At 50.8% G+C, this 21,427-nt stretch overlaps 1 protein-coding gene and 1 long non-coding RNA gene across 2 annotated transcripts in view; one reads left to right on the top strand and one right to left on the bottom strand.

Annotated features, from left to right (window-relative positions):
• The window catches only part of POLRMT (RNA polymerase mitochondrial), a 46,519-nt gene extending 26,270 nt beyond the window's left edge, over window positions 1-20,249 (bottom strand). The window contains exons 1-12 of the mRNA XM_083421377.1: window positions 20,115-20,249; window positions 18,795-18,890; window positions 17,162-17,886; window positions 15,874-16,004; window positions 14,530-14,716; window positions 13,119-13,268; window positions 11,271-11,432; window positions 9,024-9,194; window positions 5,705-5,944; window positions 3,330-4,112; window positions 1,270-1,392; window positions 196-318 (exon numbers count right to left, since the gene is read on the bottom strand). Of these exons, the coding sequence (XP_083277503.1) occupies window positions 196-318; window positions 1,270-1,392; window positions 3,330-4,112; window positions 5,705-5,944; window positions 9,024-9,194; window positions 11,271-11,432; window positions 13,119-13,268; window positions 14,530-14,716; window positions 15,874-16,004; window positions 17,162-17,886; window positions 18,795-18,890; window positions 20,115-20,160 (2,937 nt within the window). The 5' untranslated portion in view covers window positions 20,161-20,249. The remainder of the gene's footprint in view (window positions 1-195; window positions 319-1,269; window positions 1,393-3,329; window positions 4,113-5,704; window positions 5,945-9,023; window positions 9,195-11,270; window positions 11,433-13,118; window positions 13,269-14,529; window positions 14,717-15,873; window positions 16,005-17,161; window positions 17,887-18,794; window positions 18,891-20,114) is intronic.
• LOC310668661 overlaps window positions 1-21,427 on the top strand; it is a 120,240-nt gene that overhangs the window by 27,744 nt on the left and 71,069 nt on the right. The gene's annotated exons all lie outside the window — the stretch shown is intronic.

Raw genomic sequence — 21,427 nt, 5'->3', positions numbered from 1 at the left:
GCATTCCCATCGCAGAAGAATGGATGCTTTTGAATTCTGGTGCTGGAGGAGACTCTTGAGAGTCCCATGAACTGCAAGAAGATCAAACCTCTCCATTCTGAAGGAAATCAGCCCTGGAAGGACACGCATTCGGGGAGGAAAGGACAACTCGAAAGGCTTTTCCCCAGTGGGAGCGCCCCGGAGCCAAGCTCTTACCTGCTGAGCCACCCCGCTGTAGACATCTTGCGGCACGTCGCAAGGGGAAAGATTCACCGAGGTGGCGCCCACAATGTCCCGCCCGAGGGCCGCATAGTGCTGCAGCCCGTTGCAGGATCCGTCCTGGGGAGGAGGGAAAAGGCAGAAAGGGAATTAGACGGCAGCGGTGGTGATTAAAATAAAATGGGTGGGTGGGTGGAAAGGAACCCTGCTGGAGCAAACCAATTCATGTGTGGGAAGCTCAGGCTTCAGGCAAGAGCTCCCCCACTTTGCATGCTCCTGGTCCTCAGCGTTTAGGAATTGCAGGTAGACTGCCCTGGCTCTGGAGGTTCTACTTTTCTAACGTAAAACATACGTCAACAAGAGGGGCCCTGCTAGATATCTCTCTCTCCAAGGCCGATTTGAGACCGCATGAATATTCTTTGGGCTTGTATTATTTGGGCGTCACACTGAGATACAGTCGTACCTCGTAAGTCGGACGGAATCCGTTCCGGAAGTCCGCTCAACTTCCAAAACGTTCGGAAACCAAGGCGCGGCTTCCGATTGGCTGCAGGAACCTCGGACATTCAGGTTCCAAAGAACGTTGGCAAACCGGAACGCCCACTTCCGGGTTTGCGGCATTTGGGAGCTGAAATGTTTGACTTGCAAAGCGTTCGGGATCCCAAGGTACGACTGTACAGTGGTGCCTCGCAAGACGAAAAGAATCTGTTCCGTGAGTCTCTTCGTCTAGCGGTTTTTTCGTCTTGCGAAGCAAGCCCATTAGCGGATTAGCGGCTATTAAAGGCTTAAGGGATTAGCAGATTAGCTGCTAAAAGGCTATTAGCAGCTTAGTGCCTTAGAAAAAGGGGGTGAGGAGCGGGGGGAAAAACCCAGGAATCGCAAGACATTTTTGTCTTGCGAAGCAAGCCCATAGCAAATTCGTTTTGCGAAGCACCTCCAAAACGGAAAACCCTTTCGTCTAGCGGGTTTTCCGTCTTGCGAGGCATTCGTCTTGCGGGGCACCACTGTACTTCCAATTCGTGAACGGAAAGGTGTAAAGAGCACATTTGAGGGGAGAGGCGCCCCAATACATACCTGATGGACAGGGAAATGGGAGATGTACTCTGCAGGGTTCGGGGCTCTGGTGGCCTTGGCGATCTCCATGCAACAGGCCAATGCCTGCCACGGCTCGTCCGTGCTCATCCACCACTTCCGGCCCTGGCAAGGGTAAGGCGAGGAAAGGGTTAAACCGACCGGGAGACGTACCCAGGACTAGAAACTTGAGAAAATTCTGCACAGCGGCGTGGAGAAGAGTCCCCCCCCCCCTCCCATTGAGCTCAAACCTGTGGACGCCTAAAGAAGAAAACTGTTGGACTTTGGAACTGCCTTCCACAGGAGGCTGCGATGGGCACTGACTTTTAAAGAGGACTGGGCAAACTGTTGGAGGAGGAGAAGTCTATCATTGGCTATTGGGCTATTTTCCCTCCATGGAAAGAGGCAGTCCTTATTGCTATTACTGAAGGAACAGGTTAGTATGGAAAGCCTACATTACCACCATCTCTATCACCAACCATCTTAATTTATTACCCTAAAGACCCTTAAAAATGTTCATATCAAGTCTATTTGTGCACATAATTTCTGCAAGTATTGGCGTGGTTTTTTTGGGGGGGGGGGTTACTGCAAAAGGAAGTAAATAAATCTGCATTTTACAACAAAACCACCCAGAACAGCACAAGGGAATTTGTGTGTGTGTGTGTGTGTGTGTGTGTGTGTATATATATAAAATATAATATAATAATATAATAATATAATAATATAATATAATAATATAATAATATAATATAATAAATAAATGAGGTTCGAGAGCACTTGTGATTACACCCGAGCGATCAAGCAATCAGACTGATGATAACTCAGCGCAACGCAGATAATTTCATTAAGGGAGATCAAGACTTCATATGGGAAGCAATTCTGGGAGGCTGATTGGCGCGAACCAGGAAGACACAATTATACACCTAACTTTTTAAAGCCTTCAAGCAGTCTCACTGAAGGCTACGAGAGGAGCCAAAACGTCCAAGGACCAAGGCATTCAGGTATGACTGTACTACAAACCTGTTAATGTCTGGGGAGAATCTGTATTTCACACCCCCAGCAAACACACACACACATCCCTTTCAACAGGGGTCAGCAGGGGGCCGGTCAACCGTCCCTCAGACCATGTGGGGGGGGGGGGCAGACTATATTTTGAGGGGGGGGGAGAATGAACGAATTCCTATGCCCCACAAATAACCCAGAGATGCATTTTAAATAAAAGCACATATTCTACTCATGTAAAAACACCAGGCAGGTCCCACAAATAACCCAGAGGTGCATTTGAAATGAAAGGACACATTCTACTCATGTAAAAACACAGATTCCCAGACCATCCGTGGGCCGGATTTAGGAGGCGATTGGGCCGCATCCTGCCCCAGGGCGTTAGGTTGCCTACCCTTGCCTTTCAAGATCTTGTTTCAGTGGTACAGCCTATAATCTGAGGTGACCTATATCAAAACAGTATACAGTGATACCTCGGGTTAAGAACTTAATTCTTTCTGTAGGTCCATTCTTAACCTGAACTGTTCTTAACCTGAAGCACCACTTTAGCTGCTGCCGTGCGATTTCTGTTCTCATCCTGAAGCAAAGTTCTTAACCTGAGGTACTATTTCTGGGTTAGCAGAGTCTGTAACCTGAAGCGTCTGTAACATGAAGCGCCTGTAACCCGAGGTACGACTGTATACCGTATTTTTCGCTCTATAAGATGCACCAGACCACAAGACGCACCTAGTTTTTGGAGGAGGAAAACAAGAAAAAAAATATTCTGAATCTCAGAAGCCAGAACAGCAAGAGGGATCGCTGCGCAGCGAAAGCAGCAATCCCTCTTGCTGTTCTGGCTTCTGGGATAGCTGCGCAGCCTGCATTCGCTCCATGAGACGCACGCACATTTCCCCTTACTTTTTAGGAGGGGAAAAGTGAGTCTTATAGAGCAAAAAATACGGTAATCATTTTTATCGTTCTCCAGGTAAGATGGATGTCCCCCAAGGTTTCTGCGTCCCCTGGACTGGACCAATTCCTGCCCGCAATGGACCCGGCACTTGACCCCCTCTCCACTAACCCACCGTCAGGGGACGCTCCGCCGAATCCAAGACGTCCTCCATGATTTCGTTGGCGTAGGCCAGTCGACTCCGCAGGCTCTCCTTCTTCTTCAGCCCGGTGAGGTTGACGAGGTGAACCTTCAGCCAGTCGAGTCCGTGGGGGCCCAGGGGCCTCCCCTCCGCGAAGAGCAAGATGGCTCTCGTGAGGTCGCTGCCCAGGTGGTTGAAGTGCGGAGGGCAAGGATAAGTCCTCCCCCGGAAGTCCACGTTGTGCGGGAACCAGAAGACCCTTCCGCTCATGTGCTTGGCGATGGACAGCTTGTAGAGCGCGTCCATCCGGAGGCTGTACATCTCCGTGGCCTTCTTGCGGCACCGCGCCGCCTCCCGCCGCAGCGCCACCTTGCTGGGGGCGGCCCCGTCGGGGAAGTGGGCGGCGGGCTGGGGGGCTTCCGAGGGCGGCGGGGGGACGTCCAGCTTCTCGTTGCCCCTGTCGTTGAAGACGGAGATGACGACGTCCAAGATGGCTTGGTTGACCTTCCAGGGGCAGTTGCCCAGCTGGTTGAGGGCATCCATGACGGGGTAGAGGCTGCCGCGCGGGGCGCGGTCCAGCAACATCTGGTGCTGCATGGCCCCTTCCACGTGGCGCATGAGCTTGGTGGGGGCGAAGACGTAGGCGCCGAACTGCGTGGACACCCAGGGGATGGGGGGACAGAGCATGGGGATGACGAAGGAGTCGAAGGTCAAGGTGGTCTCGGCGGCCTCCATGAGAAGGCGGGCAAACAGGGGGTGCGGCCGGATGAAGCCCACCTGCAGGGGGAGAAGGAGGGAGAACTTACCACTTATTACCCCCGTGTATAAAGTGATCCCTTATACACTCTCATCTCGCTTTATTGGCCGAGGGAGCCGGCATACAGCTTCCGGGTCATGTGGCCAGCAGGACTAAGCCGCTTCTGGCGAACCAGAGCAGCGCACGGAAACGCCGTTTCCCTTCCCACCGGAGTTGTACCTATTTATCTACTTGCACTTTTGACGTGATCCCTAGGGTTAAAGCACAGAGCCTAGGGCTTGCCGATCAGAAGGTCGGCGGTTCGAATCCCCGCAATGATGGGGTGAGCTCCCGTTGCTCGGTCCCTGCTCCTGCCAACCTAGCAGTTCGAAAGCACGTCAAAGTGCAAGTAGATAAATAGGTACCGCTCTGGCGGGAAGGGAAACGGCGTTTAAGTTCGCTGCTCTGGTTCGCCAGAAGCGGCTTAGGCCTGCCGGCCACATGACCCGGAAGCTGTACGCCGGCTCTCTCGGCCAGTAAAGCGAGATGAGCGCCGCAACCGCAGAGTTGGCCACGACTGGACCTAACGGTCAGGGGTCCCTTTACCTTCTAACTGTTCCTAAACAGGACGCTGGTGGCACTGTGGTCTAAACCACAGAGCCTAGGGCTTGCTGATCAGAAGGTCGGCGGTTCGGGGATTTGGGGAGTGGGGCGGTAAAAATGTATTCTTTTTGATTATTTGTTAATGTTAACGAGAAATGTGTGGGGAGATCTGGTACTGATACAATGTATTGGATTTTTTAAATTGAAAACTAATAAAAATTATTTTGATAATAACAATAATAAAAAGTAGCAGGCAGAGAGAGAAGGGTTTAAGGGGGCTGACAGAGAGACGAGGAGTGGGAAAGAGGGGGTGATGAGAGAGGGAGGGGTCCAAGGCTGAATGAGCGGTACCCAAGCCCTGTAATAATAATAATAATAATAATAATAATAATAATAATAATAATAATAATAAAATTTTATTTATATCCTGCCCTCCCCAGCCGAAGCCGGGCTCAGGGCGGCTAACAACAATTAAATAATACAGCATTCTAAAATCATTTCATTATAAAATTAATTCAAATCAAATTGATGGCAACCATTGGGCTAGAAGTTCTGTGAAGATTGCCAAAGGAGGGAGTCAGGCTGTGCCTTGGCCAAAGGCCTGGTGGAACAGCTCCGTCTTGCAGGCCCTGCGGAAAGATGTCAAGTCCCGCAGGGCCCTGGTCTCTTGTGACAGAGCGTTCCACCAGACCGGAGCCACAGCCGAAAAGGCCCTGGCTCTGGTCAAGGCCAGCCTAACCTCCCTGTGGCCCCGGACCTCCAAGATGTTTTTGTTTGAAGATCGTAAGTTCCTCTGTAGGACATAGCAGGAGAGAGGCGGTCCCGTAGGTACGAGGGTCCTAGGTCGCAATGCAGCTTCCTGCCCACAATCCCCCTCCGTGGCCCCGTCCACTTTGGTCCCTGGCTCCGCCCACCACAGGGGCCCCAGGAGGTCCCACACCCCACCCCAGTTTCCAGTCCGTTGGAAGCAAAGCTTTCCTCCTGGCCGCTGCTAATTTGCAACCGGCAGGTCCTTGCCCCGTCCCCCTACCTGGCGACCGCTGCGGAAGGAGTAGACGTGATAGAGGACGGGGATGAGCTTTTGTTCCAGTCCCGGGTTCAAGAGGTTGCTCTCCATCTTGAGCACCTGCACCAGCAGCTCCACCAGGTGCAAGCCCAGCTGCACGAGCAGCGCATGCGGCCAGGGGTGCTCCTTGCACACCAGCGAGGGGCTGCAGCCGTCCTCGGCAGCCAGCTTCTCCCAGTACTCACGAGGAAGGAAGCCGTCCGGCTGCAGGAAAGGAAGGGTTCAACGTTAGAGGCGACTGCTGGCCTTTCTCCTGGGCATGGTCAACCAACAGGTACATAAGAAGGACAGGACATTCTTTATGTACGCTACAACAGCAGCAAGAATACTCATCGCACAGTATTGGAAGACACAGGAGCTACCCACGCTGGAGGAATGGCAGATGAAAGTCATCGACTACATGGAATTGGCAGAAATGACTGGCAGAATCAGAGACCAGGGAGAAGAGACGGTGAAGGAAGATTGGAGGAAATTTAAAGACTATTTACAGAAACACTGTAAGATAATGAATGTTTGATGACACCAGATTGAATGTAAAAGGTTATTCGTAAAAAAATTAAAGATCAAGAAAGATTAAACATTTTAAGATACATGGAAATGCAATTATATTAAGATATTAAAATTATGGCAAAATTAAATTAAGACAGAGGGAAGGAATTTGCTGATAGAATATAAGATCTGGAATACAGAGAAGGGAGGTCTGGGGAGGTCGGAGACACAAGTTAATGCTAAGAATATAATGAGATAAAAATTGTTTTTATTTTTTTCTGTCATATTTTGCTGTTGTTTTGTGTTTATATGTTATGTTATTGTATTTTTCTGTTATATGTTGTATTGTGTTTTTCTTTTTGTTGTGTTATACTTATTGTAAAACCCAATAAAATATTTATTAAAAAAAAAACAAAGTTAGAGGCAACTGCTGTCCCCGGTTCTTGTGGGGTGCCTCAGGGTTCTGTCCTCTCCCCCATGCTTTTCAACATCTACATGCAGCCGCTGGGAGAGATCATCAGGGGGTTTGGGCTGGGTGTTCATCAGTATGTGGATGGTACCCAGCTCTACCTCTCTTTCAAATCAGAACCAGTGAAGGCGGTGAAGGTCCTGTGTGAGTGTCTGGAGGCGGTTGGAGGATGGATGGCGGCTTAAGGGTTGAGGTTGAATCCTGACAAGACAGAAGCACTGTTTTTGGGGGATAGGAGGCAGGCAGGTGTGGAGGATTCCCTGGTTCTGAATGGGGTAACTGTGCCCCTGAAGGACCATGTGCGCAGCCTGGGAGTCATTTTGGACTCACATCTGTCCATGAAGGCACAGGTCAAATCTGTGTCCAGGGCAGCTGTTTACCAGCTCCATCTGGTATGCAGGCTGAGACCCTATCTGCCTGCGGACTGCCTCAACAGAGTGGTGCATGATCTGGTTATCTCTCACTTGGACTACTGCAATGCGCTGTCCGTGGTGCTACCTTTGAAGGTGACACGGAAACTACAACTAATCCAGAATGCAGCAGCTAGACTGGTGACTGGGAGCGGCCGCCGAGACCATATAACACTGGTCCTGAAAGACCTACGTTGGCTCCCAGGACGTTTCCAAGCACAATTCAGTGTTGGTGCTGACCATTAAAGCCCTAAATGGCCCAGTATCCCTGATGGAGCGTCTCCACCCCCATCATTCAGCCTGGACATGGAGGTCCAGCTCCGAGGGCCTCCTGGCGGTTCCCTCCCTGCGAGAAGCGAGGTAACAGGGAAGCAGGCAGAGGGCCTTCCCGGTGGTGGCGCCTGCCCATCAGATGCCGAGGAAATAAACAACTATCTGACTTTTAGAAGACACCTGAAGGCAGCCCTGTTTAGGGAAGTTTTTTAATGTTTGATGTTTTATCGTGTTTTTAATTTTCTGTTGGGGGCTACCCAGAATGGCTGGGGAGGCCGGGCCAGATGGGCGGGGTATAAATGATAAATTATTATTATTATTACTGTGGTACCTCGGGTTAAGTACTTTATTTGTTCCAGAGGTCCGTTCTTAACCTGAAACTGTTCTTAACCTGAAGCACCACTTTAGCTAATGGGGCCTCCAGCTGCCGCCGCGCGATTCCGGGTCTCATCCTGAAGCAAAGTTCTTAACCCGAGGTACTATTTCAGGCTTAGCGGAGTCTGTAACCTGAAGAGTCTGTAACCTGAAGTGTGTGTAACCTGAAGTGTATGTAACCCGAGGTACCACCGTACTGGAAATTATTCCAGCAGTCAAAAACATTCCATTAAACGTAACCCATAACACTGCAAAATAGAACTGTAAGATGAACACTGAGAGCCAGTGTTACAGGGCTGGATATGATAGAAGGTTGGATTAAAACTGGGAGAGACTCGGGTTCGAATTCCCCCTTCGCCGGGCGACCTTTGGCCAGTCGCTCGCTGTCAGCTCAACCTACCTTCCAGGCAGTGGCGTAGCGTGGGGGGTGCAGGGGGGCCCGGCCGCACTGGGCGCAACATCTGGGGGGGGGCGCGCTCGCACTCGCAGCTCTCTGCCCCTACCTGGCTCGCTCACTCTCTCTCACTGCAGTGCTGGCTGTGCGAATCCGATCCGAGCCGCCGGGTCGCCGCCCACTGTTTAGGGGAGGGTGCCAGGCGTGCGGTGCGGTGCGGAGAGAGAGCGAGGGACTATCTGGGGGAGGGACAGTGCAGTGGGGGGGGGGCGCAAATTACTTGCCTTGCCCCAGGTTAAAAGGTAAAGGTAAAGGTACCCCTGCCCGTTCGGGCCAGCCTTGACAGACTCTAGGGTTGTGCGCCCATCTCACTCAAGAGGCCGGGGGCCAGCGCTGTCCGAAGACACTTCCGGGTCACGTGGCCAGCGTGACATCGCTGCTCTGGCGAGCCAGAGCCGCACACGGAAACGACGTTTACCTTCCTGCCAGTAAGCGGTCCCTATTTATCTACTTACACCCGGGAGTGCTTTCGAACTGCTAGGTTGGCAGGCGCTGGGACCGAACAACGGGAACGCACCCCGCCGCGGGGATTCGAACCGCCGACCTTTCGATTGGCAAGCCCTAGGCGCTGAGGCTTTTACCCACAGCGCCACCCGCGTCCCCAGGTTAGGGGGCGCAAATTACTTGCCTTGCCCCGGGTGCTGACAACCCACGCTACGCCACTGCTTCCAGGGTTGTTGCAAGGGCGAAAAGGGGAAGGGGAGAATCATGTGTCTCGGGACGGAAGGCAAGATACAAATGTCACGGAAAGAAGGAAGGTATTCGGGAGATTCAGTTGAGCAAGACCGGCGGCGTGAGGGCGACGGCGCTTACCCGAGCGTCCTTCGCGAGCAGCTGCACGTATTTGTCGTACAGCCTCTGGATCTTGTCCACCAAGCGGCTCCTGGATTTCTTCTGCAGCATGAACTTGCTGTAGACTTTGGAGCCCAGTTCCCTCGCCAGAACCAGGAGAGACTCCCCCTGCGGCGACAGGCTGTTGAGGCTCTGGGGGAGAAAGGAGGTTATTAATATAGTTACTGAATTTACATACCGCCCTATACCTGGGGGGTCTCAGGGCGGTTCACAGAATAAAGTCCAAGGTATAAAACCACAAAATGCATAATAAAAATGACAATCCAAAAATACATTTATTTACCGTATTTTTCGCTCCATAGGGCGCACCAGACCATAGGGTGCACCTAGTTTTTAGGGGGGGGAAATAAAGAAACAAAAATTATTTCCGCTCCCCCCAGCCCCAAACAGCAAAGAAGCCTTCCTCTTTAGCTACGCGCAACATCTCCAGCCGGGAGAAGCTGCGTGCGGCTTTGTTTTTAGCTGCGGGGCTGGGACGGGGGAAGCCCGAGCTTCCCCCGACCCCAGCCCCCAGAACAGGCTTCTATCCGCAAGCCTTCTGAGCCCGGCGGGAACTCCCACCGGGCTAAGAAGGCTTGCGGATAGCTGCCTGAAGCCTGGAGAGCAAGAGGGGTCGGTGCGCACTGACCCCTCTTGCTCTACAGGCTTCAGCGAAAGCCTGCATTCGCTCCATAGGCGCGTCCTATAGAGTGAAAAATACGGTATTTTTTCCAAAAAAGAATATTGTTTTTAACAGATAAAGCATAAAACATACAAAAGAAAACACACTGCAATACTACAAGAAAAAAAGAAAGAACAAAACTAAAAACACATATTCTTTCTAAGGTTCATTTTAAATTTCATTGTTAACTGAATCCCCTCTAACTGAATTTCATTGTATCACCTTATAACAATTCTCCAAGGTCATCTTTCTACTACGTTAACCCTTTCAATCTACTATCTTCTTCTCTTTTCTTATTGACTTAGATCCATATTAATAAACAACATTCTTATTCTAAACATAGGCCTATTTGGTACTTTCAAGTATTTTCTAATTATCTTATAATATTTAGCTAAATAATCTTTAACACCGGCCTTTTTTTTTTAATAATTCCAGTGGCACCTTAAAGATCAACTAAATATAAGCTTTCAAGGTATGAGCTTTCGTGTGTAATACACACGTCAGATACTCTGAATTTTTTGAAATCTTTAAGATAATATTTTAGTTTTCTGTTAAATATGTTGCTTTGACTGTATACTCTATATTTGACTTCCTTCAGATTGCTTTTGTTGTTTAGTCGTATAGTCATGTCCAACTCTTCGTGACCCCCTGGACCAGAGCACACCAGGCACTCCTGTCTTCCACTGCCTCCCACAGTTTGGTCAAACTCATGCTGGTAGTTTCGAGAACACTGTCCCACCATCTCGTCCTCTGTCGTCCCCTTCTCCTTGCGCCCTCCATCTTTCCCAACATCAGGGTCTTTTCCAGGGAGTCTTTTCTTCTCATGAGGTGGCCAAAGTCTTGGAGCCTCAGCTTCAGGATCTGTCCTTCCTGTGAGCACTCAGGGCTGATTTCCTTCAGAATGGAGAGGTTGGATCTTCTTGCAGTCCATGGGACTCTCAAGAGTCTCCTCCAGCACCAGAAAAGCATCCATTCTTCGGCGATCAGCCTTCTTTATGGTCCAGCTCTCACTTCCATACATCACTACTGGGAAAACCATAGCTTGAACTATACAGACCTTTGTTGGCAAGGTGATGTCTCTGCTTTTTAAGATGCTATCTAGGTTTGTCATCGCTTTTCTCCCAAGAAGCAGGCGTCTTTTAATTTTGTGACTGCCGTCACCATCTGCAGTGATCATGGAGCCCAAGAAAGTAAAATCTCTCACTGCCTCCATTTCTTCCCCTTCTATTTGCCAGGAGGTGATGGGCCCAGTAGCCATGATCTTCGTTTTTTTGATGTTGAGCTTCAGACCATATTTTGTGCTCTCCTCTGTCACCCTCATTAAGAGGTTCTTTAATTCCTCCTCGCTTTCTGCCATCAATGTTGTGTCATCTGCATATCTGAGGTTGTTGGTATTTCTTCCAGCAATCTTAATTCCAGCTAGGGATTCATCCAGCCCAGCCTTCCGCATGATGAATTGATATTTTAAGGTTGTTTACATGAATATTCTAACATGTAAGGCAGAAAAATTAAAAAAAAAAATGGGGGTGGGGGAGAAACCCTCTTACCCGCATGAGGACGTCAACGTATTCTTCGTCTTTCAGAACGCAGAGGAAGGGGTAGAGGTTTAGCTGACCCGAATTCCGTTGCGCCATGTGCTGCTTGGACTCTTGCAGGCTCTGCAGAAGAGATGCGCGCCAGCGGCTGCGGAGGACGGACAGGAGGCCCCGCTGCGAATGAGCAAAACCGTAAAGAAAGTTACATCATCATCATCATAATGGGGCATTAAGTGGCCGCAGCGTATTCCCAGGGCCGCAGAGAGAGGAGGATAGGCGGACTGCCGCTTCGGGGCACCGTAGCAGCGAGCCGGCCGCAAACTCATAGCTGTCAACCGTCCCTTAATTGTTGGGAAACTCCCTTATCCCAGCGCCGTGTCCCGCTGCTGTCCCTTATTGATGATGGCCCTCAAATTTCCCAGGTTTCAAAGGAAGCAGCTCCTCTCCCTCCCTCCCTGCCAACCAGGGAGGAGGGAGGCTCCAACTGTGTTGCTTGGCTGCCCGGCCCGCCCCCCTCTGGCCTCCTCTCACCAGCCTCGGCCCCCGGGAGCCCCTCCCCGCCGGGACTGAGGAGTCTTGAGAGGAGAGCGAGGGCAACCATAGAGAAAGCAGTTCAGAGAGAGGAGGAAGAGGAGGCGGAGGTGCGGGCAGGTGTTCCAAGGGCTAACCATAGAGGGGGAAAGCGGAGGAAGGACCGCAAGCGCTTCTCCCGTAGATTTGTAGTGGTAGACTAGCATAGATGGTCTGATCTGCGGGTTTACTTCGGGCGCTATTTCCCCCCCCCTTCCTCCCACCCCGCCTGATGGAACTGAGAGCTGCAGATGGAGCACGAGAGAAAAGATACAGAACTGCAGCAGCATCTTCATAGCTTGGACTTCGTTTTGCACGAAAAGTGGTTGCTGCTTGTAGTTATTTAATTGCAGCGTTTTATCAGCTGGTGTCTGGAGCAGCAACCTCTGGAAACGAAGGGCTAAAAACCAGTGCTGCTCTCCCAAATTATCTGGTCCCTTTTAACTTCGTATTTCAGCTGGTTGACTAAAATCCCTTATTTTGGCTGCTGATCCCTTATTTTCAAATCTGTAAGTTGACAGCTATGCGCAATCTACAACTCACATCATCCCCGGCCCGAGACAAATGTTTAAAGACGGAGAGCAGGAAGGAATGGGCTTTGGCACAACAAGGTGCTAGATCTCATGGTTTTTCCCCTCCCGGCTAATCTCCGCCGGTAGCTGGCATCATGCCAGGGTGGATCTGATGTAAATCAAATCAATTTAAATACGTTTTAAGTTTTTCATGTGTGCTAAAACCCACTCTAAGGTGTTTTTTTTTTAATGTTTAACCACATCAGTTAACAAACATGGATGCAAATGCCATAATGTCATTGTTTTAGTTAAATAGATCGTTGAAATGGTTATTAAGGAAATGATTATTTTTCTCCTTCCAATAAAGGACAGCAGAAAAGTTGCCCAAATATAAAGAGTTGAATTATTAAACCTCGCAATGATTTCATAATTATCAATGTATTTCTAATAGTATAACCAAATGAGTAATTTTTGATATAAACTGTAAAAACTACTCTGGAAAGTTATTATTCCAAAAACGAAACCTTCATATGGTTGTAAGTATTAGGATTATACCAGCAAGAATGAGTCTTTCTGTAAAAAAATGATTTAAATCAAGTCTTACTGACTAGTGATTTTAAATCAAGTCGTACTGACTAGGGATCTAAACCGCAATTTAAATCGATTTGATTTAAATCAAATCCACCCGGATTCCATGGCAACTATCCAACCTCCCAAAATTGTTGGATCCCTTTCCATTTTAACGGTTCAAATTCTTTTCTCTCTCTCATCCCTTTACCGCTCTGCCGGCTTCCTCTGTCAAGGGTTTGGCCGCCTCCACGGAGTCGATGGTGACTGTGTCCGACGCCTCCATCGCCAGCTGCTTCCGGAACTGGTCCCGCAGTTCTTGCGCAGTGAAATCGAGCTTGGGGTAGGAGACGGGCTTCCCCTGGGGCGAGAAAGAAACGTGGGCGGGGGGTGGGCAGGGAGCCATGGGGTTAAACCACAGAGCCTAGGACTTGCCGATCAGAAGGTCGGCGGTTCGAATCCCCATGACGGGGTGAGCTCCCGTTGCTCGGTCCTTGCTCCTGCCAACCTAGCAGTTCAAAAGCACACCAGCGCAAGTAGATAAATAGGTACTGCTCTGGCGAGAAGGTAAACGGCGTTTCCGTGCGCTGCTCTGGTTCGCCAGAAGTAGCTTAGCCACATGACCCGCTGTATGTCGGCTCCCTCGGCCAATAAAGTGAGATGAGCGCCGCAACCCCAGAGTCGGCTACAACTGGACCTAATGGTCAGGGGTCCCTTTACCTTTACCTAGTTCCACTCAGGAGGTGAAGGGCATTAAGGCGGCAGAGACCTCTCCTGTGTTCCTTATCCCCAGCTAGACTGTTCTTGGGCCTGGAGGATCCACTGTTTTTGGGGGACAGGGGGCTGGCTGGTGTGGGGGACTCCCTGGTCCTGCATGGGGTGACTGTGCCCCTGAAGGACCATGTGCGCAGCCTGGGGGTTATTTTGGACTCTCAGCTGTCCATGGAGGCACAGGTCAAATCTGTGTCCAGGGCAGCTCCATCTGGTACGCAGGATGAGACCCTCCCTGCCCACAGACTGTCTCACCAGAGTGGTCCATGCCCTGGTTATCTCCCGCTTGGACTACTGCAATGCGCTCTCCATGGGGCTACCTTTGAAGTTGACCCGGAAACCACAACTAATCCAGAATGCGGCAGCTAGACTGAGGACTGGGAGCGGCCGCCGAGACCACATAACACCGGTCTTGAAAGACCTCCATTGGCTCCCAGGACGTTTCCGAGAACAATTCAAAGTGTTGGTGCTGACCTTTCAAGCCCTAATCAGCCTCAGCCCAATATACCTGAAGGAACATCTCCACCCCCATCGTCCATCCCGGACACTTAGGTCCAGCTCCAAGGGCCTTCTGGCGGTTCCCTCCCTGCGAGCAGCGAAGATACAGGGAACCAGGCAGAGGGCCTTCTCGGTGGTGGCACCCGCCCTGTGGAACTCCCTCCCATCAAATGTCAAGGAAATAAACAACTGACTTTTAGAAGACATCTGAAGGCAGCCCTGTTTAGGGAAGTTTTTAATGTTTTATCGTGTTTTTAATATCCTGTTGGAAGCCACCCTGAGTGTCTGGGGATACCCAGCCAGATGGGCGGGGTATAAATAAATAAGTAAATAATAATAATAATAATAATAACCTTTGCGTAGAAGTCCCGGAGTAGGGGAACCGTGCAGATTTCGGCAGGGCGAGGAGGCGGGGGCTGGAAGTCTTCCACAACCCTCCGGACGGCTTTCAGCACCATCTTCCTCCAGTCTTCCTCGAACCCAGAGTCTCGGAAGAGGTCCTTCATTTGAAAGCCGTCTTCTTTGAGCTGCTGGAGGCATCTGTGGGGGTGGGGGTGGTGCGGATAGGAAGGAACGGCAGATAAAGAGGCTTGGGTCAGCAGTGTCCGGAAAAAGCGGCCCCCTCCCATTCCTCTCGCGGAGACTCGTCATTACCGCCTATCAAAAAACGCCTATCAAAATGAATGGCTTTGGCTGAGATGGCAATTCGACGTGCTTATAATCACCGCTGGCGATTTATGAATGATTGGAAAACCCTTCTGGACTTTATGCACAGTAAGGAAAGAACTTGCGGTATCGGTATTTGAAGACTGGGAGGGAGGGGGAGTTGGTTTATGGGAAATGGAGAAGTGAATACAGTGGTGCCTCGCAAGACGAAAAGAATCCGTTCCGCGAGTCTCTTCGTCTTGCGGTTTTTTCGTCTTGCAAAGCAAGCCCATTAGCGGATTAGCGCTATTAGCAGTTTAAGGGCTATTAACGGCTTAAGGGATTAGCGGATTAGCTGCTAAAAGGCTATTAGCAGCTTAGCGCTTTAGAAAAAGGGGTTGGGGAGCGGGGAAAATACTCAAGAATCGCAAGACATTTTCGTCTTGCGAAGCAAGCCCATAGAGAAATTCGTCCTGCGAAGCACCTCTGAAAACGGAAAACTCTTTCGTCTTGCGGGTTTTCCATCTTGCGAGGCATTCGTCTTGCGGGGCACCACTGTATTATTCAAGTTCCCCACATATCTCCTGGCACAAGCACTAACCTCCCCCCCCCCCCTCTACAGGAGAAGGGAGGACAGAGAAGCTTGCTATTCCCATTGGAATGCACAGCGCGACGACACCCTTCATTTCTATTTATATAGAAAGATATCTGTAGATCACGTTTTCTCGCAAGGAGCTCAAGATGGTGTACATGGCCCTCCTCAGTCAACCACACACCTGTCAGGTAGGTTAGGTGGAGAGGCGGTGACTGGCCCCCAATGCCCCCCCCATCCCTGAAAGCTTCATGCCCATAGTGGGGTAGTCAAACCCTGGTCTCCCGAGTCCTAGTCCTCATTTAATCCGGTAGGTAGGCTGAGTGTGTTGACTGGCCCAAGGTCACCCAGTGAGCTTCATGGCAGAGTGGGGATTTCAACCCAGGCCACAGCCCCAATGCTCTAACCACTGCACCACCGCTGTCGCTGAGGAAGAAGGGACCAATGTCAAGAGTAACACCTGAAGATGATGTTGCGAGATGCCCCACAGTGCCCCATGCAAGCGAGCGCAGCGGCGTAAGAGTCTGGGTTGGGTCTCAAGCCAGCTTCCTCGAGGAGGTGGAAGAGTCTGCCAACCTGTGTCAGGACGCCCTGGGGGGAGACAGAAAGGACAGGTGACTCAAACCAGGACCAGGACTTGTTGCTTATCTGCATTCGAAGCAGATGCTTTGCCGCTGAGCTACAAAGCCCTTCGCATCCAAGTGAATTCTTCCAACCAACTCCTTGTGAGAGGAGCGTGAGCCTATGACTCGCTTAATTAATAATTGGAATACAAAAAGGGAGGTGGGAGGAGGTCGAGGAAATAAGTTACAGAAGGATGGAATTTTGAAAAATGGAAGTGTTTTCTTTTTTAAATGTCTTTGTTTTTTGCTTTTTTTCTTGTTGGTGGGGTGGTGGGGAGGTTTTCTATGTATTCTTTTTAATTTTTATTTTTTCTTTTTTTCTTTTCCCCCCCTTTTATTCCATGGTACTTTGTCTTTTTCAACTTTTTTGTATTTGTGAAAAATGAAATAAATATTATTAAAAAAAAAAAAGCCTGTGACTCGCCTGAGGCCATTTGCATAGCGCTAAGCTATATGGTGGGACGCGGGTGGTGCTGTGGGTTAAAGCCTCAGCGCCTAGGGCTTGCTGATCGAAAGGTCGGCGGTTCGAATCCCCGCAGCGGGGTGCGCTCCCATTGTTCGGTCCCAGCGCCTGCCAACCTAGCAGTTCGAAAGCACCCCCGGGGGCAAGTAGATAAATAGGGACCGCTTACTAGCGGGAAGGTAAACGGCGTTTCCGTGTGCGGTTCTGGCTCGCCAGAGCAGCGATGTCACGCTGGCCACGTGACCCGGAGGTGTCTGCGGACAGCGCTGGCCCCCGGCCTCTTTGAGCGAGATGGGCGCACAACCCTAGAGTCTGTCAAGACTGGCCCGTACGGGCAGGGGTACCTTTACCTTAAGCTATATGGTGGATTCGAACCGCTGACCAGCAAGTCCTAGGCTCTGTGGTTTAACCCACAGCACCACCCGCGTCCCTTGGTGTCAGAAGTGGGATTGGACTATAATGTAACTTACATAGAAAATCTTTAGAAAGATTTTTTCCTCCAAAAGCATTTTATTTTAAAAATCTGATTTAAAAAAAACCCTCCGATTTAAAACAAAAATTCCGATTTAAATCAAAAAGATCAGATATTTATTTTAAAAAAAGAATTGAATTTTTATCCACCCTGGCACTACCACTGCAAGCAGGCATGCAAATCTCCTTACCTTCTTGGCGTACCCTTGCATAACGAGATTGTACATTCGGACGTCGAGGCGCTTCCTGCGGGCGTGGGAGCGGTGATAAAACATCAAGCACTGCTGGGCCCTTTCGGGCTGATCGAGGAAAAGGCAGGCGTCCAAATAGGACAAAATGTTTAGCTTGACGTTCATGTGGCGGTACCCGTCTTCCTCGTCCAGGGGGAGCGTCCCCTCGGCGGCGTCCCAGACCCGAAAGGGCTCCCCCGGTTCCTCGCAGCTGCCGGAAGGATCCCGAGACTGCGTCCCGATCGAGACTTTGGCAGTCTTGTTTGGCTGGCCGTCGTCGGCTTTGCTGGACTTCTGCGACTTAGACGCTCGCGCCTTGAGCTTCGCCCGGGTCTCTTTAGCGGGAGAGCGCAAGGAGAATTCTTCGTCCTTCGCGCCGGGCCCAATCCACTCCAGGGCAGGCTCAGCCACGTCGCCCGGCACGGCGGCCGAGAGCTTGGCCTCCAGTTTCAGAAGCCGTTTGTTCTTCATCGACTTCTCCTTCTTGAGCTTCTCGATCCAGCGGCTTGGCTGGGGCTTTTCCTCACGTTTCGGGGCACTCTCGGTCCGAGCCGGGCTGGCAGCGGCCGTTTTCCGTGGGGCGGGCGGGACGGAGACGAACTTGCGCAGGCGGGAGCGTTGGACCTCGCTGACCGCCACCTCCGATACATTTTCGGCCTTCAGCTGCTGCACTCTTGCCTCCAGCACTGCAGGGGAGGAAAGGAAGAATCGAATCGCTGGGGAATGCGGCGCGCTGAGTTAAAGAAAGCATCCGTAAATAAGACGCACCTAGTTTTTAGAGGGTTTTCCCAGTAGTGATGCATGGAAGTGAGAGCTGGACCACAAAGAAGGCTGATTGCCAAAGAATGGATGCTTTTGAATTCTGGTGCTGGAGGAGACTCTTGAGAGTCCCATGGACTGCAAGAAGATCAGACCTCTCCATTCTTAAGGAAATCAGCCCTGAGTGCTCACTGGAAGGACAGATCCTGAAGCTGAGGCTCCAAGACTTTGACCACCTCATGAGAAGAGAAGACTCCCTGGAAAAGACCCTGATGTTGGGAAAGATGGAGGGCACAAGGAGAAGGGGACGACAGAGGACCAGATGCTGGGACAGTGTTCTCGAAGCGACCAGCATGAGTTTGACCAAACTGCGGGCGGCAGTGGAAGACAGGAGGGCCTGGCGTGCTCTGGTCCATGGGGTCACAAAGAGGTGGACACCACTAAACGACTAAACAAAGTTTTTAGAGGAGGAAAGGGCGAAAGCCCCAGTTTTTTGAGGATCAGCTCACAGTTGTTGAGCTTAATTTGCAAAGGGAAAAAACCCTGTTTTTATGGGGTTCAACCTAGTGCTCATCTCGCTTTACTGGCCGAGGGAGCCGGCGTCCAGCTTCCGGGTCATGTGGCCAGCAGGACTAAGCCCCTTCCCGCTGGAGCGGTACCTATTTATCTACTTGCACTTTGAGGTGCTTTCGAACTGCTAGGTTGGCAGGAGCAGGGACCGAGCAACGGGAGCTCACCCCGTCATTGCGGGGATTCGAACCGCCGACCTTCCGATCGGCAAATCCTAGGCTCTGTGGTTTAACCCACAGCGCCACCCGCGTTATATTATGCTTACCTTCCAACAACTCTACTTGTTCACACACCCATCTTTTCCTGGCTTCTTCCTTCGCCCTGGCAGAGGAGTAATTTCTCACTCTGATCCAAAGGCTCTCTGAAACACAACGGAAAGGGTAAGGGAAGGGAAACCAGAATGAGGAGAGAATAAGTCCGCTTCCCACCACACCCCAAACTACGAAGTTTAATTCCCACCCTTGTTTTGGGGGCAGCGGGGGGGGGGGGGGGGCGGGGCGGAAAAGAGCAAGACCTCCTGCTATTAAGTAATACGAAGGCACAGCCAAAACAGAATGAAGGAAACGGGATGGATCCAGCCCCGTCGTTAAGCGGCAACGAAGCAACTGTAAAGGGGGAAAGGGTTTCATCCTCCTCTGCAAATTACAAGACAGGGAAGGCTTCACACATACATATAATGTTGCCACCTGTCCGGTATAATACAGAAACGTCCTGTATTTCAATATAAAATGCAATGCGTCCTGTGTTGATACAGTCTTGTCCTGTATTATTATTATTATTATTAATTGCATTTAAAGATAAAGGTAAAGGGACCCCTGACCATTAGGTCCAGAGTGTCGGGGTGACTTAGATGCAGCCCTCCCAGTGAGGACCCCCCACTTTCCCCATATTAGAGGAGGGGATAGGGCTCCAGCCCCCCTCCCCAATTTTGGTGGGGAGTTGTGGGGGGGGGGAGGTGGCTGCCTGACTCCTCCCTCCCCTCCCCACACTCTCCCCATATCAGAGGAGGAGAGAGGGCCCCAGCCCCCCCCATTTGCAATTATGGATTGGGGGCCTCTTTCTCCATTGGGGGGAGCCCCTGAAAGAATGGAAGGGGTGAATTAGATGCAGCCCTCCCACTGAGGACACCCCACACTCTCCCCATATTATTGGCGGGGATAGGGCCCCAGCCCCCCCCCCAATTTGCAATTATGGGTAGGGGGGCTTCTCTCTCCATTGGGGGAGAGTGGCGGGGGGATTTGATCGAGGCCTCCCACTAAGGACCCCCCACTCCACCCCACCCACACTCTCTCCATATTATAGCAGGGGAGAGGGCCCCAGCCCCCTCCCCAATTTGCAATTATGGGTAGGGGGGCTTCTCTCCCCATTGGGGGGAGCCCCTGAAAGGAAGAGTGTCAGGGGTGAATTAGATACAGCCCTCCCACTGAGGACACTCCACCCCACTCCACCCCACACGCTCCCCATATTATAGGAGGGCATAGGGCTCCAGCCCCCTCCCCAATTTTTGGGGGGTGGAATTGTGTGGGGGGAGGTGGCTGCCTGACTCCCCCCTCCTCTCCCTACCCTAACCTGTTGAACTGCCTACCTGTGCCCCGCAGCAGCAGCGCCCCCTGCAGCTTCAGCATGGACATGCCCCTCTCCTAAAATCCCCTCATCTCAGCTCCGACCCAGACCACATTGGCTGGTCCCGACTGCGCAGGCCCGGCGTTGTTCCGCCTCCTCCTCCTCGACGCCAGCCAATAGGCATCCCGCTTCGCGCAGCCGGGTAAGCGGGAGCGCGTGTGGAGAAAACTACGACTCCCAGGAGGCATTGCGGGGGAGGCGCATGCGCAGGGAGGCGGCCGCAGGGCGCAGCGTGGTCGCTAGAGCTAGACAAAAAAAGGAAGAGGTGCGTGTGTCGGCGATTTCCGGGATCGCGTTTTAAAACATACTTAGAGATATTGAGATGTAGAGATGTATTTTGTTTTTTGGGCTCTCCATTTCAATTCCTTTGCATTATTATTATTATTTATTTCATTTCTACACTGCTTTATATTTTTTAAGAAAAACCTCAAAGCGGTTTAAAGAACATTAAAACATCAATAAAACATTAAAACATCAATAAACAGAACCTCATATATGCAGATGACACAACCTTGATGGCAGAAAGTTAGGAGGAATTAAAGAACCTTTTAATGAGGATGAAAGAGGAGGGCGCAAAATATGGTCTGAAGCTCAACATCCAAAAAACGAAGATCATGGCTACTGGGCCCATCACCTCCTGGCAAATAGAAGGGGCGGAAATGGAGGCAGTGAGAGATTTTACTTTCTTGGGCTCCATGATCACTGCAGATGGTGACAGCAGCCACGAAATTAAAAGACGCCTGCTTCTTGGGAGAAAAGCAACCGGCGTCACACATAATTAAAAAGTTTGTAAGCCCAGGGGAGTAGAAAGATTGTTTGCTTGGCGCTGGAAAAAAACCAGGGCTGCAATTGAGAAAGCTGGCGACATTTTCTCTGGCTCTAATCTGAACACCTGGCTCCCTTGAGAGGTCCAAACAAATGACACAAGCATAAAAGCAATAACAGGCAGGAGAACTTTGCCTTATTGACTTTGACTTTGATGCCAATTTAGCTGCAGCACTGGTGTATACTTGAATACATCTGGTGGAATTATGTTTTAATGATGAATACAATTGACCTTGGCTGGCGGCGTGGATTCCACCCTTCATGTTCCTAGGACTTGCCGATCAGAAGGTTGGCGGTTCGAATCCCTGCGACAGGGTGAGCTCCCGTTGCTCGGTCCCAGCTCCTGCCCGACTGGACCTAATGGTCAGGGGTCCCTTTACCTTAAATTCAAGCAAATAAGTTTTGTAATGAGCTTGTGTTACACTTAGATTGCAGGGAATTTCCATCAAA

Source organism: Podarcis tiliguerta, assembly GCF_965153285.1.
Source record: "Podarcis tiliguerta genome assembly, chromosome: 18".
Taxonomy (NCBI): Eukaryota; Metazoa; Chordata; class Lepidosauria; order Squamata; family Lacertidae; genus Podarcis; species Podarcis tiliguerta.
Note: the sequence above shows the minus strand (reverse complement) of the source record. Positions and strands in the feature narration are given on the sequence as shown.